At 43.8% G+C, this 17,861-nt stretch overlaps 1 protein-coding gene across 2 annotated transcripts in view; it reads left to right on the top strand.

Annotated features, from left to right (window-relative positions):
• The window catches only part of scaf8 (SR-related CTD-associated factor 8), a 188,678-nt gene that overhangs the window by 50,349 nt on the left and 120,468 nt on the right, over positions 1-17,861 (top strand). For both annotated transcript variants that reach the window (XM_078556867.1, XM_078556868.1), the window contains exon 3: positions 16,001-16,045. In XM_078556867.1, the coding sequence (XP_078412993.1) occupies positions 16,001-16,045 (45 nt within the window). The remainder of the gene's footprint in view (positions 1-16,000; positions 16,046-17,861) is intronic.

Below are 17,861 nucleotides of genomic sequence, written 5' to 3'. Positions count from 1 at the left end.
CAAGAGGGGAGTATTCCATCACACTCCTGCCTTGTGCCTTGTATGTACGAGCATATGAATTAGGAACAGGAGTAGGCCACTTGGCCCTTTGGTCCTGCTCCGCCATTCAATAAGATCATGACTGATCTGATTGTAACCTCAACTTCGCATTCCCGCCTAACCTCAACTTCACATTCCCGCCTATTCCTGATAACCTTTCACCCCTCTGCTTATCAACAATCTATCTACCTTTGCCTTAAAAATATTCAAAGACTCTGTTTCCACTGCCTTTTGAGGAAGTGTTTTCCAAAGACTTTTGACCCTCAAAGAAAAATTTCCCCTCATCTCTGCCCTAAATGGATCACTCCATATTTTTAAACAGTGGCCCTCTAGTTCTAGATTCTCCCACAAGAAGATGCATCCTTTCCACATCGACCCTCTCGAGTCCCCCTTAGGATCCTATATGTTTAAATCAAGGCACCTCTTACTCTTCTAAACTCCAGCGGATGCCTGTCCAAGCTTTCGTCATAAGACAACGCGTCTAATCCAGGTATGAGTTTAGTAAACCTTCACTGAATTGCTTCCAAAGCATTTACATCCTTCCTTAAATAAGGACACCAATACTGTACTCAATACTCTAGATGTGGTCTCACCAATGCGTTATATAACTGAAGCATAACCTCCCTACTTTTATATCAACTCCCCTTGCAATAACATTCTGTTGGCTTTCCTAATTACTTCCTGTTCCTGCATATTAACCTTTTGTTACTCATGCACTAGGACACCTTGATCCCTCTGCTCAGTGCTCTGCAATCTGCCACCATGTAGATAACATACTTTTTTATTTTTCCTGTCAAAATGGACAGATTCACACGTTCACCACATTATACTCCATTTGCCAGGTCTTTGCCTGCTCACTTAACCTATCTATATCCCTTTGTTGCCCCCTTGTGCACTCTTCACATCTTACTATCCTACCTATACTTGTGTCATCAGCAAGTTTAGCAACCATAATTTGGTCCCTTCATGCAAGCCATTTTTTTCCCATTCATTTATGGAATGTAGGCCAGCATTTATTGCCCACCTCTAATTGCCCTTGAGAAGGTGGTGGTGAGCTGCTTTCTTGAACCGCTGCAGTCCATGTGGTGTAGGTACAGCCACAGTGCTGTTCGGGAGGGTGTTCCAGGATTTTGACCCAGCAACAGTGAAGGAATGGCTATATGTTTCCAAGTCAGGATGGTGAGTGGCTTGACGAGGAAGATCCAGGTGGTGATGTTTCCATGTGCCTGCTGTCCTTGTCCTTCTAGATGGTAGTGGTTGTGAGTTTGGAAGGTGCTGTCTAAGGAGCCTTGGTGAGTTCCTACAGTGCATCTTGTAGATGGTACACACTGCTGCTACTGTGTTGGTGATGGAAGGAGAGAACGTTTGTGGATCGGGTGACGATCAAACAGGCTGCTTTGTCCTGGATGGTGTTGAGCTTCTTGTGTGTCGTTGGAGTTGCGTTCGTTCAGGCAAGTGGAGAGTATTCCACCACACTCCTGACTTGTGCCTTGTAGATGTTAGATAGGCTTGGAGAGTCAGCAGGTGAGTTAGTAGCTGCAGGATTCCTAGCCCCCTGGCCTGCTTTTGAAGCCACAGTATTTATATAAATTGTAAAATGTTGAGGCCCAGCACTAATCCCTGTGGCACACCACTCATTACATCTTGCCAGCCAGAAGACGACCCATTTATGCCTATTCTCTGTTTCCTGTTAGCTAGCCAATCTTCTGTCCATGCCAATATGTTACCCCCTACCCTATGAGCTTTTCTTTGTAGATGGTGGATGGGCTTTGGGAGTCAGGAGGTGAGTTACTTGCTGCAGAATTCCCAGCCTCTGACCTGCTCCATAGCCACAGCATTTATATGGCTGGCCCAGTTAATTTGAATGACCTATGTGCTGTTTGGACTCGCAAAGAAGCAGCATTAGAAGAATTCATCCATATCCTCAATAATCACTCCTCCATTAAACTTAAAACCCCAACACTCAAAGCTTTAATTTCCTAGACACCACAGTATTTAAATTGGCACAAGGAAACAACAGGCGTAAGCTAGCAATGAAAGCCTTTTTCATGATAACTGACACAAATGTCTACACACAAAAAAGCTATCAACCTAAACAGACTTCCGCAGACTGGTGAGGTCACAGCTAATGCGTTTTTATTGCATAAGCACAGAGCTGGAAGATTTTAACCAGGCAGTTATTACACTTCTTACTGAGAGGGTGCACAATAAAAAGTTTCTCAGACAATCAAGTCTAATTTTTTGGAACAAGCTAGGCAACCCACCGTTGCAAAATAGGTTTAGCACCAAGACCACCATAAATTACAACATATTGCACAATGACCCAATAAATAAATAAAAGCAAAAAACTGCGGATGCTGGAAATCCAAAACAAAAACAAAAATATTGGGAAAAACTCAGCAAGTCTGGCAGCATCTGCGGAGAGGAACACAGTTAACGTTTCGAGTCCGAATGACCCTTCAAAAGAACTAAATAAAAATAGAAGAGAGGTGAAATATAAGCTGGTTTAAGTGGGGGTGGGACAAGTAGAGCCAGTGATAGGTGGAGATAACCAAAAGATGTCACAGACAAAAGAACAAAGAGGTGTTGAAGGTGGTGATATTATCTAAGGAATGTGCTAATTAAGGGTAGAAAGCAGGACAAGCAAGGTACAGATAGCCGTAGTGGGGGTGGGGTGGGGTGAAGGAATCGAAAAAGGCTAAAAGGTAGAGATAAAACAATGGATGGAAATACATTTAAAAATAATGGAAATAGGTGGGAAAAGAAAAATCTATATAAATTATTGGAAAAAAAGGGGGGGTCGGAAAGGGGGTGGGGATGGAGGAGAGAGTTCATGATCTAAAATTGTTGAACTCAATATTCAGTCCGGAAGGCTGTAAAGTGCCTAGTCGGAAGATGAGGTGCTGTTCCTCCAGTTTGCGTTGAGCTTCACTGGAACAATGCAGCAGGCCAAGGACGGACATGTGGGCATGAGAGCAGGGTGGAGGGTTGAAATGGCAAGCGACAGGGAGGTCTGGGTAATGCTTGTGGACAGACCGAAGGTGTTCCGCAAAGCAGTCACCCAGTCTGCGTTTGGTCTCTCCAATGTGGAGGAAACTGCATTGCGAGCAGCGAATGCAGTAGACTAAATTGAGGGAAGTGCAAGTGAAATGCTGCTTCACTTGAAAGGAGTGTTTGGGCCCTTGGACGGTGAGGAAAGGGGAAGTAAAGGGGCAGGTGTTACACCTTCTGCGGTTGCATGAGAAGGTGCCGTGGGAGGTGGTTGACGTGTAGGGGGTGATGGAGGAGTGGACCAGGGTGTCCCGGAGGGAACGATCCCTGCGGAATGCCACCAGTGGGGGTGAAGGAAAGATGTGTTTGGTGGTGGCATCATGCTGGAGTTGACAGAAATGGCGGAGGATGATCCTTTGAATGCGGAGGCTGGTGGGGTGATAAGTGAGGACAAGGGGGACCCTATCATGTTTCTGGGAGGGAGGGGAAGGTGTGAGAGCGGATGCGTGGGAGATGGGCTGGACACGGTTGAGGGCCCTGTCAACCACCATGGGTGGAAAACCTCAGTTAAGGAAGAAGGAAGACATGTCAGAGGAACTGTTTTTGAAAGTAGCATCATCAGAACAGATGCGACGGAGGTGAAGGAACTGAGAGAATGGGATGGAGTCCTTACAGGAAGCAGGGTGTGAGGAGCTGTAGTCGAGGTATCTGTGGGAGTCGGTAGGCTTGTAATGGATATTGCATGGATAATAAATAAATAAAGTGATTAAGAATCATTTTGAAAAGTTATAAGGAGATGTCAATTCACTGAGCCAATATAGCATTTTAAAAAGAGATTTTAAGCTATTAAAAGAGACAAAAACCAGAAACATTTATGAGGAGCAAAGTGAAGACACAAGCTACCCCGCTTCCCAGTCCTCCCCCACCCCCATTCATTCACTCAGCAGCCTCACTTGCCAGCCCCCACAGACTCTCCCTCTCATTCGCTGGCTTGCCCCGCCCTTGCTGAACTCCTCCGGCTTGCCCCTGCCAACTTGCTCTCGCATGCTGGGCACTGCTGGCTTGTCCCCACCCCTGTGTTGAGCCCCACTGGCTTGCTGTGCCCCCCCCCCCCCCCAGTTCTATAAACGTTAGAATGTTCAACAGAGAGAAAAGATATTTATTTTTATTACGAGTTTAATTTAACGAGTTTAATAGTGAAGAATGAGAGGCTACTAACAAATGAGCAGTGTCCTCAATGTAACTTCTTTCAAATAAGAAATGAAGTTGAAAGCTAGCTGAAAAATTCTAATTATCACCAATATTTTGTTGATATTCTTGCAAGATAGGCAGAGAGAGAAGGTGAGAGAAAGCGATATGAGGTACCTGAACAGAAACCCACAAAACATGACATCAAGCGTAGCTGTCAGTTGTGGATTCCCCACGCCCTGCTGTTGGGGGTTCTTCCCTTTTTGCTATTGGCTGGCAGTAGAAATTTAGCAGTGAGCTAAAGCTCACATTCCATCACTAATTGGTTCAACTTCCACAGCTCTATTAAATCCTACATTCTGAATCCACTGTGATGCTAGAAAAAGGGAGCCACTCGTGCTGCTAGATTTTGGCAGCCCCACAGCAGAACTGGATGGAACTTGGTCCCTAATTCCAGGGCCAGGACCTTTCATCACTGCTATTACCAAAGCTCAGGACTGGCCCCAAATACATCTAAATTGCAATCTATCTCCCCTGTACTGCTAAGTATCAGATACCCTCCTTTATCTGATGCATGTTGTTTGCCATCTTGCTGTTTATTACCAGCCTTAAAATTGTAAGGAATAAAGATTAGGTATATGTGTGTGTGTAAAATAATGGCCCAGATCGTGGGTGCCTTGCAATACAGTCCTGCCGTGGTCTCCAAGATCATTGTTTTGTGTTGTATAGTACACAGTTTTGAGTCGCAAGATGCATTAAGAAGTATTTAGATGAGCACTTGAAACTCCATTGCATAGAGGGCTATGGGCCGAGTGCTGAAAATGGGATTAGAATAGATAGGTGCTTGATGGCCAGCACGGACACAATGGGCCGTAGGGTATGCTTCTATGCTGTATAACTCTATGACTCTACGATTCTATCTTCGCTTTCCAGATGGTCTTGTCCCAGAGATGCCCTTAAAGATGCGCTGGGGGACCCTTTGTAAGTCCCCATGCACTATCTACACAGGAATCACCCGGGAAGTTTAGCTTCCATTGGCACTTCCTGTGTCTGGAACCCTCCTCTGATTTAATGTTGGAGACTTTGAATAGTTCCAACTCACTCAGTAGAATAGTCACCCATGAAAAGTTAGAAGGATTAAAACCAGTTCTAACTCTAGTGATACCCTTCACCCACTTACCTTACACATTTGCCTTCTCTCCCTAGTTTGTCAAAGTGATATTTAAGCAAAATGACATTTAAACTTTAAAAGGGTGATTTGGCTTGGCCTCCCCTGATGCTCCTACGCTACGAAGGCAGGACTCGGGGGCAGATATGATGAACATTTCTGAGGCGATCTGGGTTGGAAGTCAAAGTTAGGGGAGGCAATGGTGTAGTGGTATAGTCGCTGGACTAGTAATCCAGAGACCCAGGGTAATGCTCTGGGGACCCGGGTTTGAATCCCAGCACGGCAGATGGTGGAATTTGAATTTTTTTAAAAAGCTGGAATTAAAAGTCCAATAATGACCATGACACCATTGTCGATTGTTGTAAAAACCCATCTGGTTCACTAATGCCCTTTAGGGAAGGAAATCTGCCGTCCTTACCTGGCCTGGCCTACATGTGACTCCAAGCCCACAGCATTGTGGTTGACTCCAAAATGCCCTCTGAGCAAGGACAGTTCGGGATGGGCAAAAATGCTGGCCTAGCCAGTGATGCCCACATCCCATGAATGAATAAAAAAAAAATGAATGTGGAGCACTCCCAGTGTTAGGTAAGTAAAAAGAAGTGGAGAGGCAATCTGAAGATTTGGCCCAATATATATAAATTAGAAATCTGCCATTTACAATGTTTATAGCTAGCTGAGAAAGGGGCCCAGGGAAAACAGGCCAGTGAATCCTGCTGTCCTATGCAACAAATGTGGCAGAGACTGCAATGCCAGAATGGGGCTCCTGAGCCACACCAGGCGATGTTTACACAGAGTTGACCACCAAGGCACAAACCACTGTTTCAAAAAACAGACAGCTGCCAGCGACCAATTTTTATAGAATAGTGGACCATGTTGTGAAATTCAATTGCACTGCAAAATAAGATATCCCAGAGCAACATTTAATAAAAATCAAATTTGACTTATTCAGTCACTGTATATGAGTGACCTTGTTCTTATGTCCAGATAGCATAAACTCCCCCATGAGAAAATGGCACATGCTGTGATTCAACATGAATGCACCATGGGTGATCTAGAAATGTACTAAAAGTCTTGTAAGACCATAAGACGTAGGAGCAGAAGTAGGCCATTCGGCCCATCAAGTCTGCTCCGCCATTGAATGAGATCATGGCTGATCCGATAATCCTCAACTCCACTTTCCTGCCTTTTCCCATAACCCTTAATTCCCTTACTGATTAAAAATCTGTCTATCATAGCCTTGAATATACTTAATGACCCAGCCTCTACAGCTCGCTGCGGTAAAGAATTCCACAGATTGACTACCCTCAGAGAAGAAATTCCTCCTCATCTCACTGTTTTAAGTGGGCTTACTTGAGATTATGCCCTCTGGCCCTTAACTCTCCCACAAGGGGAAACAACCTCTCAACATCTACCCTGCCAAGCCCCCTAAGAATCTTGTATGTTTCAATAAGGTCACCTCTCATTCTTCTAAACTCCAATGAGTACAGGCCCAACCGACTCAACCTCTCCTCATAAGAAAATCCTTCCATCCCTGGGATCAACCTAGGGAACCTTCTCTGGACTGCCTCCAATGTCATTATATATTTCCTTAGATAAAGGGACCAAAACTGTTCACAGTATTCTAGGTGTGGTCTATCTAGTGCCTTGTATAGTTTTAGCAACACTTCACTATTTTTATACTCCAATCCCTTTGAAATAAAGGCCTGCATTCCATTTGCCTTCCCTATTACCTGTCGAACTTGTATGCTAGCTTTTTGGGATTCATGCACGAGGACCCCCAAATTCCTCTGTGCTGCAGCTTTCTTCAGTTTTTCTCCATTAAAATAATATTCAGCTCCTCTATTCTTCCTGCCAAAGTGCATAACCTCACACTTTCCCACATTATATTCCATCTGCCATGTTTTTTCCCATTCATTTAACCTGTCTATATCCCTCTGTAGACTCTTTGTGTCATCCTTACCACTCGCCTTCCCACCTATTTTTGTGTCATAAGCGTGTGTAACTGTGTTTATTGTTTGTCATGCTTTCTGTTTCAAACTTTGGTCACACCTGACATGCTTTTGTAACAATTTAATTTTGGTTTATTTCCAGTTCTGATGATTCAGGCCTGTGGCACAACTTTTTGACTACTACTTGGTTGGAATGGATCAAGTGATCAGTTGTGTCAGAAAAACCAAAAAGATGGATGAGGCAAAATATCAGTTTCGTGGTCAAGAACGTTGAATAGCTGTGAATCATTAAATTAATGTAGATTCATGTTCATTTTGAATTTACAGGAAATTGCAAATTCAGTTTTGTACATCCATTACAGAAAACATGTTAAACTATGAAAAGGAGGCATGAAAAATCTGCTTGAATACCATCAGCATTGTAAGAGATTATAGCTACGAAAATGGGCTTGAAAAATTGGGGCTTTAGACACAAGGTTTGGGGGATCTAATTAATGGTGCTGTAACTCTTTCAAGTACATTCACAGTTCTTGACTTTTTTTTTTGTTCAAGTCCTGGAGTGGGATATGAACCCACAACCTTCTGACTCAAAGGTGAGGGTGCTATGAACTGAGCCACAGCTGACACCTCTTAATGGTGCTGTAGTGGTACTATCACTAGACTAGTCATCTAGAGACCCAAGCTAATGCTCTGAGGACATGGATTCAGATCCCACCATGGCAGCTGGTGGAATTTACGTTCAATTAATAAATCTGGAATTGAAAACAAGTCTCAGTAATTGTGACCATGAAACACTCATTGATTGCCGTAAAAACCCATCTAGTTCACTAATGTCCTTTAGGGAAGGAAATCTGTTGTCCTTACGTGGTCTGGCCTACATGCGATTCCAGACCCACAGCAATGTGATTAACTCTTAACTGCCCTCTGAAATGGCCTAATAAGCCACTCAGCTCAAGGGAAATTAGGGATGGGCAACAAATGCTGTCCTTGTCAGGGACACCCACATCACATGAGAGAATTTAAAAAAAAATAAAGATTTACAAAAATATGAAGAATTGGAAAAATTGTTTCCACTTGTTGGCAAATCATTAACAATTAGGTGTAAACTTAAGCATATGACTAGAAGATCAAAGTGGATGTTAGAAATTTATCCATACAGAGTAATTTGAACAAAGATTACCTGAGTGTCTACTTGGGCATATATGGTATTTGAAAGGGAATTAGATAATTATTTGAAGACAAAAAAAAGTACTGGGAAAGGGCAAATAAATTAGATTGGATAATTCCATGAGAGTAACCCCCAAACAGAGCACGTGATGGAAGGTTGCCTTTGTCATTTGTCGTTCAGTTAATTCCTTCAGGAAATGGACATTGGCACTGAGACAGTGATATGGTGCTGCCTGTGACGCCTGGCGCTGATGACTGAGAGTGCTGTCCAAAGCAAGGTAGGCAAACAGGCCACGAGTGAAGTACAGCTCGTCAGGTGCAGGTCACTTATGTTCCATTGTGAAACATGCTTACGTGCCCAGATGATCCAGCTGGGAGGATGATTTCAGTGAGTAGGGCTTATAATGGTATGCAGATGTATTAAAATGAAGTTCCTGGCGCCAGCGGCGGGAAAGGTGGAATTTGACGGGCGGTGCGGGTGATCGCAAACTGGTTTCACGACGTATTGTCCGCTCATGCCAGCCATGACGCCCGACGCCAACGGGCATGGAAAATACCGCCCAATGTGTAACTTTAAATTTTCGTTGCATCATTACTGGCTTTGAAGTTTTATTCAAAGTTTTTCATAATTTCTTTGCTGATCCTAGTTAATATTTATGTAGACAATATTTGCTTCAGTCGCTGTTTCATCGCACTTGGGATTACCTGATGTCTTGAAAAGAATCATTCTCAACTGTCACTTGATGCTATTTGTTACCGAATATCTTAACAGTATTAAGTCCTAGCCAGACCTAAGGCTTTTAAACAATCTTGTGCAGTGAAGTTTTAACAGTGATTAAGACCTGAGAAGTCCCTGAGATTTTGTTAACAATGACCTCTGCCTGTGTCATATCTGCTTGGAGTCTTGGCATGCACGTTCCATAGCAGTTTGACCATCTTTGCCTTGTGCTTGTATTTTCTATTGGCCCAACACTGTCCCAGTTTGGTGTTGCTGCTTCAGTAGTAACTGGTAATGGTTGCCACATGGATCTGCCTTTAAGCTTTAAGCTCTCAGAAAATAAGGAATCCCTTGTATGAAGCAGTTTAACAGAAATAGGTGTGTTTCACAATCAGTTAATATAAAGGTTGACCGATAATGAAGTTTGGCATAGGACGATTTGGCAATGTAATGCTCAATTTGGCTCTATTTATGCTTCTCTGCTTATAATAAAATATTTAAGATAGAGGTAACCTAGAGCTTTCATGAAGCACCAATTGTTTAGAAAGTTTACTTTTGGTTAGCATATTGACTATGTCTCTATTTAAATTAAAACATCATAAAAACCCAAGTTCATTCTTGTTTGATTACAGCATTATTGTTGCTCAAATTTTGGATCTATGTTAGATATTACCTCAGATTTAGTGTCTCTAGTCATTCTGTAGACAGGCTCCATGCCTCTTAATTAGGAATTTGCCTTTAGTGTCCAATAGCTTGTCATGTGACAGCATGACCTGTGGCCATATTGTATGTCTTGAAAACTCTTTTAGGCAAAGGCTTGACCCCTGACACACCCTCCACCCCCCCCCCCCCCCCCCCCCCCCCCAATCCCGTTGTAATGTTGGCTTGTACTGCTACAGCTTTGAGTGAGTGCAACTCATTGTTTGGCGAATTAGGATTCCTGCTCAGTCCAGTAAAACGAAGCAACCCTAACATTACGTCCAGTTTCTTTTTGGCAAGTTGAGTTCCATTTTCTCAACCTCATAGTATAGAAGAATCTGGATCTAATCCACACAATCAAAGCTTGCATGGTGTAGGAAGTTAAACCCTTGTGCACGACAAAATATCAATACCTTAATATAAATTAGGTCCTAAGCACTGGAATAACCTCCCTGAACTGTTTTGCCTTTCTGTCCCTCCTCCTTCAAGATACTCCATAAAACCTACATTTTTGAACAAGCTTTTGATCATCTAACTTAAATCTCCTTTTGTGGCTCAGATTTTGTTTGATTACAATCCTGTGAATCACCTTGGGATGTTTTACGATGTAAAAGGGACAAATGCAAGTTGTTATTAAACTCCCTCCAAAGGCCTAATAAATAAATATCTATGAAATTTATTATTTCTGACATTGATTGAAAAGTGAATGTATTTTGGTTTGCATATTTGTACAGGGATTTAAGGAAAAAAATAATTTGCTTAATTTGGGGGCGTGGCAGACTTGTAATTACTGCTAAGCTGCAATTTGGAAATAAAATATATGGTAGCTATTAGCGTAATCATTTTTTTGTTAAAAAGCACTTGTATTTGATCATTTCTGATTTTAAAAGATAATGTTGTTAAAACAGTCTTGGAATTGATGTAATAGTTGTTTGTCCAGGCTCAATTCTTCTGTTGCTTCAGCTTCAAAATCCCTTGCTGAGCCAGCTGGTTCACAAGGGAACACCATCAGTAGCTGCCAGGAATTTTCTTAGTGCAGATGCCTGAGAGGCTGCAGTCTTCTATTTTTCTGAATTTGAATCATTGTTAGTCTGTTTCTTTCCTTCTTTATAGAATAGCACAGCACAGGAGACCATTCAGCCCATCGAGCCTGTCCAGCTCAAACAATCAATTTAATCCCATTCTCTGGGTCTTTATCAATATCCACTATTCTTTCCTCATTGAAGCACTTACTCAATGTCCTTTTGATAGTTGTTATTGAATCTGTTTCTACCATTCTTTGTTTCAACCAAAATCAGCTTCCCTCACCTCTTTTGCCAGTAGTATGATCATTTTTTTATTCATTCACGGGATGTGGGCTTCACTGGCTGGGCCAGCATTTATTGCCCATCCCTTGTTGCCCTTGAGCAGGTGGTGGTGAGCTGCTGCCTTGAACTGCAGCAGTCCATGTGGGGGTAAGTACACCCACAGTGCTATTAGGGAGGGAGTTGAGAAACTTATCAGCCATGATTGAATGGCGGAGCAGACTCGATGGGCCAAATGGCCTAATTTCTGCTCCTATGTCTTATGGTCTTATGGAGTTCCAGGATTTTGACCCAGCGACAGTGAAGGAACGGCAATATATTTCCAAGTCAGGATGGTGAGCGATTTGGAGGGGAACTTCCAGGTGATAGTGTTCCCATCCATCTACTGCCCTTGTCCTTCTAGATGGTAGTGGTTGTGAGTCTGGAATGTGCTATCTAAGGAGCCTTGGTGAATTCTTGCAGTGCATCTTGTAGATGGTACACGCTGCTGTGACTGTGTCAGTGGTGGAGAGAGTGGATGTGGTGGCAGTCAAATGGGCTGCTTTGTCCTGGACGGTGTCAAGCTTCTTGAGTATTGTGGGGGCTGCACTCATCCAGGCAAGTGGGGAGTATTCCATCACACTCCTGACTTGTGCCTTGTAGATGGTGGACAGGCTTTGGGGAGTCAGGAGGTGAGTCACTTGTCCAGGATACCTAGCCTCTTGTAGCCACAGTATTTATATGGCTAGTCCTGTTCAGTTTCTGGTCAATGGTAACCCCTAGGATGTTGATAGTGGGGGTTTCAGTGATGGTAATGCCATTGAGCGTCAAGGGGCGATGGTTAGATTCTTTCTTGTTGGAGATGGTCATTGCCCGGCACTTGTGTGGCACGAATGTTACTTGCCATTTGTCAGCCCAAGCCTGGATACTGACAAGGTCTTGCTGCATTTGGACATGAACTGCTTCAGCATCTGAGGAGCCACGAATGGTGCTGAACATTGTGCAGTCATCAGCAAACATCCCCACTTCTGACCTTATGATGGAAGGAAGGTCATTGATGAAGCAGCTGAAGATTTTTGGGCTGAGGATACTACCCTGAGGAACTCCTGCAGTGATGTCCTGGAGCTGAGATGACTGACTTCCAACAACCACAACCAACTTCCTTTGTGCTAGGTATGACTCCAAGCAGTGGAGAATTTTCACCCTTATTCCCAGTGACTCCAGTCTTGCTAGGGCTTCTTGATGCCACACTTAGTCAAATGCTACCTTGATGTCAAGGGCAGTCACTCTCACCCCCCCTTGGGAGTTCAGCTGTTTTGCCCATGTGTGAACCAAGGCTGTAATGAGGTCGGGAGCTGAGTGGCCCTGGCAGAACCCAAACTGGGCGTCAGTGAGCAGGTTATCAACAGTGCTGTCAAGCAAGTGCTGCTTGATAGCACTGTTGATGACCCATTCCGTCACGTTGCTGATAATTGAGAATAGACTGATGGGGTGGTAGTTGGCAGGGTTGGATTCGTCCTGCTTTTTGTGTACAGGACATACCTGGGCAATTTTCCACATAGCTGGGTAGATGCCAGCCTTGTAACTTGTACTGGAACAGCTTGGCTAGGGGCGCGGCAAGTTCTGGAGCACAAGTCTTCAGTACTATTGCCAGAATATTGTCAAGACCCAAGCCTTTGCAGTATTCAGTGCCTTCAGCCATTCCTTGATATCACATGGAGTGAATTGAATTAGCTGAAGACTGACGTCTATGATGCTGGGGACCTCCAGAGGAGGTGGAAATGGATCATTCACTCAGCACTTCTGGCTGAAGATTGTAGCAAATGCTTCAGCCTTTTGCACTGGTATGCTGGGGATATTTGTGGAGTCTCCTCCAGTGTGTTGTTTAATTGTCTGCCACCGTACACGACTGGATGTGGCAGGACTGCAGAGCTTAGATCTGATCCGTTGGTTGTAGGATCGCATTGCTGTGTCCATCACTTGCTGCTTATCCTGTTTGACATGCGAGTAATCCTGTGTTATAGGTTCAACAGGTTGACATCTTCTGTTCATTGAACCAGGGTTGATCCCCTGGCCTGATGGTAACCTTATAGCGGGGGATATGCTGGGCCATGAGATTATAGATTGTGTTCCAGTATAATTCTGCTGCTGCTGCTGATGGCCCACAGCTCCTCATGGATGCCCAGTCTTGAGAGTTGCTAGATCTGTTCGAAATTGGTGGTGGTGGTGCCACACAACACGATGGAGGGTATCCTCAGTGTGAAGGCAGGACTTTGTCTCCATAAGGACTGTGCGGTGGTCACTACTGTCATGGACAGATGCATTAGCGGCAGGCAGGTTGGTGAGGATGAGGTCAAGTATGTTTTTCCCTCTTGGTTCCCTCACCACCTGCCACAGACCCAGTCTAGCAGCTATGTCCTTTAGGATTCGGCCAGCTCAGTCAGTCGTGGTGCTACCAAGCCACTCTTGGTGATGGACATTGAAATCTTCCACCCAGAGTACATTCTGCGCCCTTGCCACACTCAGTGCTTCCTCCAAGTGGTGTTCAACATGGAGGAGCACTGATTCATCAGCTGAGAGAGGGCAGTACTTGATAATCAGCAGGAAGTTTCCTTGCCCATGTTTGACCTGATGCCATGAGACTTCATGGGGTCCAGAGTCAATGTTGAGGGCTCCCAGGGAAACTCCCTCCGGACTGTATACCACTGTGCCGTCACCTCTGCCCAGGACATACCCAGGGATGGTGATGGTGGTGGCTTGGACTTTATCTGATTCCGCGAGGATGACTATGCCAGGCTGTTGCTTGACTAGTCAGTGAGACAGCCCTCCCAATTTTGGCACTAGCCCCCAGATGTTAGTGAGGAGCACTTTGCAGGGTCGACAGGGCTGAGTTTGCCATTGTCGTTTCCAGTGCCTTGGTCGATGCCGGATGGCCCATCCGGTTTCATTCCTTTTTTGATACTTTGTAGCGGTTTGTTACAACGGAGTAGCTTGTTTGGCTATTTGAAAGGGCATTTTAAGAGTCAACCACATTGCTATGGGTCTGGAATCGCATGTAGGCCAGACAAGGCAAGGACAGCAGATTTCCTTCCCTAAAGGACGTTCGTGAACCAGATGGGTTTTTACAACAACCGCCAATGGTTTCATGGTCATCATTAGATTTTTATTATATTCAAATTTCACCATCTGCCGTGTTGGGATTTGAACCCAGAGCATTACCCTGGGTCTCTGGATTACTAGTCCAATGACAAAACCATTATGTCATCACCTCCCCCTACACTAGTGGTGTAGTTTTCTACTGTTGCCCCAAAACTGGACAATTTAATCAACTTTGTTTCCAATTTCCGCCGTTCCCTCACTTCCATGTGGTTCACCTCCGACTCTCGCCTTCCCTCCTTGTCTTCTGTCTCCATTTCTGTAGATCAGCTATCAACTAATATCCACTATTAAGGTATTGACTCCCACAGCTACCTTAGTTAAACTTCCTTCTGCCCCGGTTCCTGTAAGGAGTCCTCCATTCTCCCAATACCTCTGTCTCTGTTGTATTTGTTCTGACAGTACCACCTTTTATACTAGTGATTTTGATAGGTCTTTCTTTTTCCCCAACTAAGGATTCCACCACCACTACCCTGCACACCTTCCACCCACCCCACCCAAAACTGTGGCTGATGGGGCCCTCGATTATGACTATTCCAGTTCATGTACTTCTGCTCTTGCCCCTTCACAAACTCCCAGAACGATAGTATAGTTCCCCCTTGCCCTCACCTCTCACCCCACCAGCCTCCATATTCAGTGAATCATCCTCTGCCATTTTCACCTCTTAGTGTGATGCTACAACCAAACACATCTTTTCTTTTCCCTCCCCCTTTGGCATTCAGAAAGGACTGTTCCCTCCATTCCTCAGTCACCCCTAACACCCTGTCCTCTCCTGGCACCTTCCTTTGCAAGAGCAGGAGAAACAATATCTGCTATTTTTCCCTCCTCTCTCCTCAGAGCCCAAGGCCTCAAACACACGCTTCAGGTGAAACAGCATTTGCACTTCTGTCATGTTAGTATACCTTATTTGTTGTTTCCGATTAGGCCTCCTCTATATTGGGGAGATCAAATGCAGATTTGGTGACTGCTTTGTAATGTACTATCATTCAGTCAAATCGTGACTGAGCTTCCGGCCATTGTGTCATTTTAATTATCCGTCCCACTCCCACTTTGACTACACTCTCTTTAGCCTTCTACACACTTCCAATAAAGCTCAACATGAACTCGAGGAAAATACCTTATCTTTAGATTAGCCACTTTACAGCCTTTTGGAGTTCAACAATTTCAGATTGAAACCTCTTCCGCTATTTATTTTTTGATTTTATTATTGTGTGATGGCATTTGTTGGTGATGATCCTGCTTTCTATTTATGCCTACTCTGGATCCATCTTTTATTTCTTCACTTGTCCCATTACCATCTCACTTTGCCTTGCACCACTGGCCCATCTGTCATTTGGTCTCACTTGCCTTCCACCCTATCACAGACCTTCCCTTTAGTTCTTTTTCTCTCCTGCCTCTGTACTTGCCCAAAACCTGCTACATCTGTAACTTTTTCCTGACTTGATGAAGTTCATCAACCTGAGGCGTTAACTCTGTTTCTCTCTCCACAGATATGCACCAGATCTGCTGAGTATTTCCTGTAATTTCCTGGCTTTTGTTCTCTGTCTTTGTAAAAAGTCCAGGATGTCATATGATTTATTAAATACTTTGCTAACCTGCTTGCCATCTTCAAAGCTATAATATTTTCTCTTTTATATTGCAGTTCTACAAGCATGTGGTACAGAGTGTGGAAAAGTTTATTCAAAGGGTAAGAATTCATATTGAGTTCATGATTAATGTATAAAAGTTAAGTGCTTAATTGGGTGCTTGGGTATATTTATGTATTTGTTTCCTATAATAGGTGAAACTTTGATTCTATAATATATCTTAATCACTTTTCGAGGCAACTTGCTGACTGACTTGAGAGCCCCTAGTTCCTCTTTCCATATTTTTTGTCCTTTTTTGCCTTGCTTCTGTAATATTCATTTTTTGATCATACCATCTATCAGTGTTCTGAGCCTCTCATTGAGATGGGCTGTTTTCCACATTGCTCACATTTGTTCTTTCAGATTGTTGAGTTAATTCAGTTTTGAACATCATACAGAAATATCATAAGCATCACATTTGGTATACCAACTGTATCAGCATGATGCACCTGGACTTCCTCTTCCATTTGCCTGGTTTATATCATTTAATCAATGAACGTTTTGGAGTACAGAGCAATTTCCATTTGTTTTGGAGCATGGAATCATACTTTACAAAAACTGTATTTGACTGTTGTATGCTGTCCTTTAGTCCTGATAGATCAAATACAAAGGGGGCTTTATATGTATATAATCTATATATTACACCACTTAAGATGTTCATGTTTAAATCAGGCTATCGCTCAAAAGGTGATAACCATTTTCCATTTTAGTCATAGCCAGTTACAATGTATTAAGTGTATTAAGCGCTCCAGCTTTTTGGGCAGTAATAGGTGTTTAGTCGCTATTTGACAACTTCAATAAGTAAGCTGCTTGAATAAATGCTACAAATTGATGAAGTGTTAACTGTGATTGATATTTGAATCTATCCTGTTATTGTTTGATATTGTTCAGTTTCTTTTTTCTCAAACCCCTTTCCCTTCTGACTTTGGATCTTCATCACCTGGTTCCTTCTGCTCCTAAGCTCCCAGGACAGCTTTGTCTTCATTCTCTCTGAGGATGTTTCTTATCACCAGATGCCCATTTATCTCACTTGCCTTGTTAATTCTTTCTCTGTGGTCCAAATGCTGGTGCTTCTCTCAAACCTGTAGGTGATTAGGTCTCAGCTGCTAGTCTGCACAGTGATTCTGCTGCAATGGACTGGCTTATGGACCTTTGTAAGAACACTGAGAGATCATGCACTTGGCTCAAGCATCACTGGTGCTTGGTGGTCATGGCATTTGTGAATATATGAAATTGACAGGTAGGAAAAGACCAGCTGCTCCACCAAGCTTGCCCTGTATTCATGATTGCTGCAGCACCATGACTAAAACCCTCGCACCCCATGCCCCCATCAAAAAGCATGAAGTCTTGTAATTTCCTGGGAGAGGCAAAAAAAAAGTACCCAATGCAGGAAAAGTACCCTGGAGTTTCTGCTGTTTGAGCAATAGAATCATTTGGAGGCTGAGCTGCAGACACTGCAATGCATCAGGGAAGGGGAACGTTCCCTGGACACTTCGTTCCAGGAGGTAGTCACACCCCTTAGGTTATGGTCTTCTGATTTGTTCAGTGGTTAAAGAGGATGTGATTGTGAATGAGGCAGGTCGGGTGTCGAAAAGGTAGAATTGGAGGAGCCTCCACCCTTCCAATTGTCCAGTAGGTTTGAAGTTCTTGCAGCCTGTGGGCTGAAAGCGGGGGCTGCAAGATGGATGAGCGAACTTACGATGGCACCATGATGCAGAAAACCATTCGAGTTGGGGAGTTAATAAGAATATAGTAGTAGTAGGGGACAGTATAGTCCAGGGAGTTTGACACAGTTCTCTGGAGCCAAGAGCATGAGTCCACACAGCTGTGTTGCCTGCCCAGTGCCAGGGTTCGGGATATCTGCTCGGAGCTGGAGTG

This window comes from Cetorhinus maximus, chromosome 14 (assembly GCF_964194155.1).
Source record: "Cetorhinus maximus chromosome 14, sCetMax3.hap1.1, whole genome shotgun sequence".
Classification (NCBI taxonomy): Eukaryota; Metazoa; Chordata; class Chondrichthyes; order Lamniformes; family Cetorhinidae; genus Cetorhinus; species Cetorhinus maximus.
Note: the sequence above shows the minus strand (reverse complement) of the source record. Positions and strands in the feature narration are given on the sequence as shown.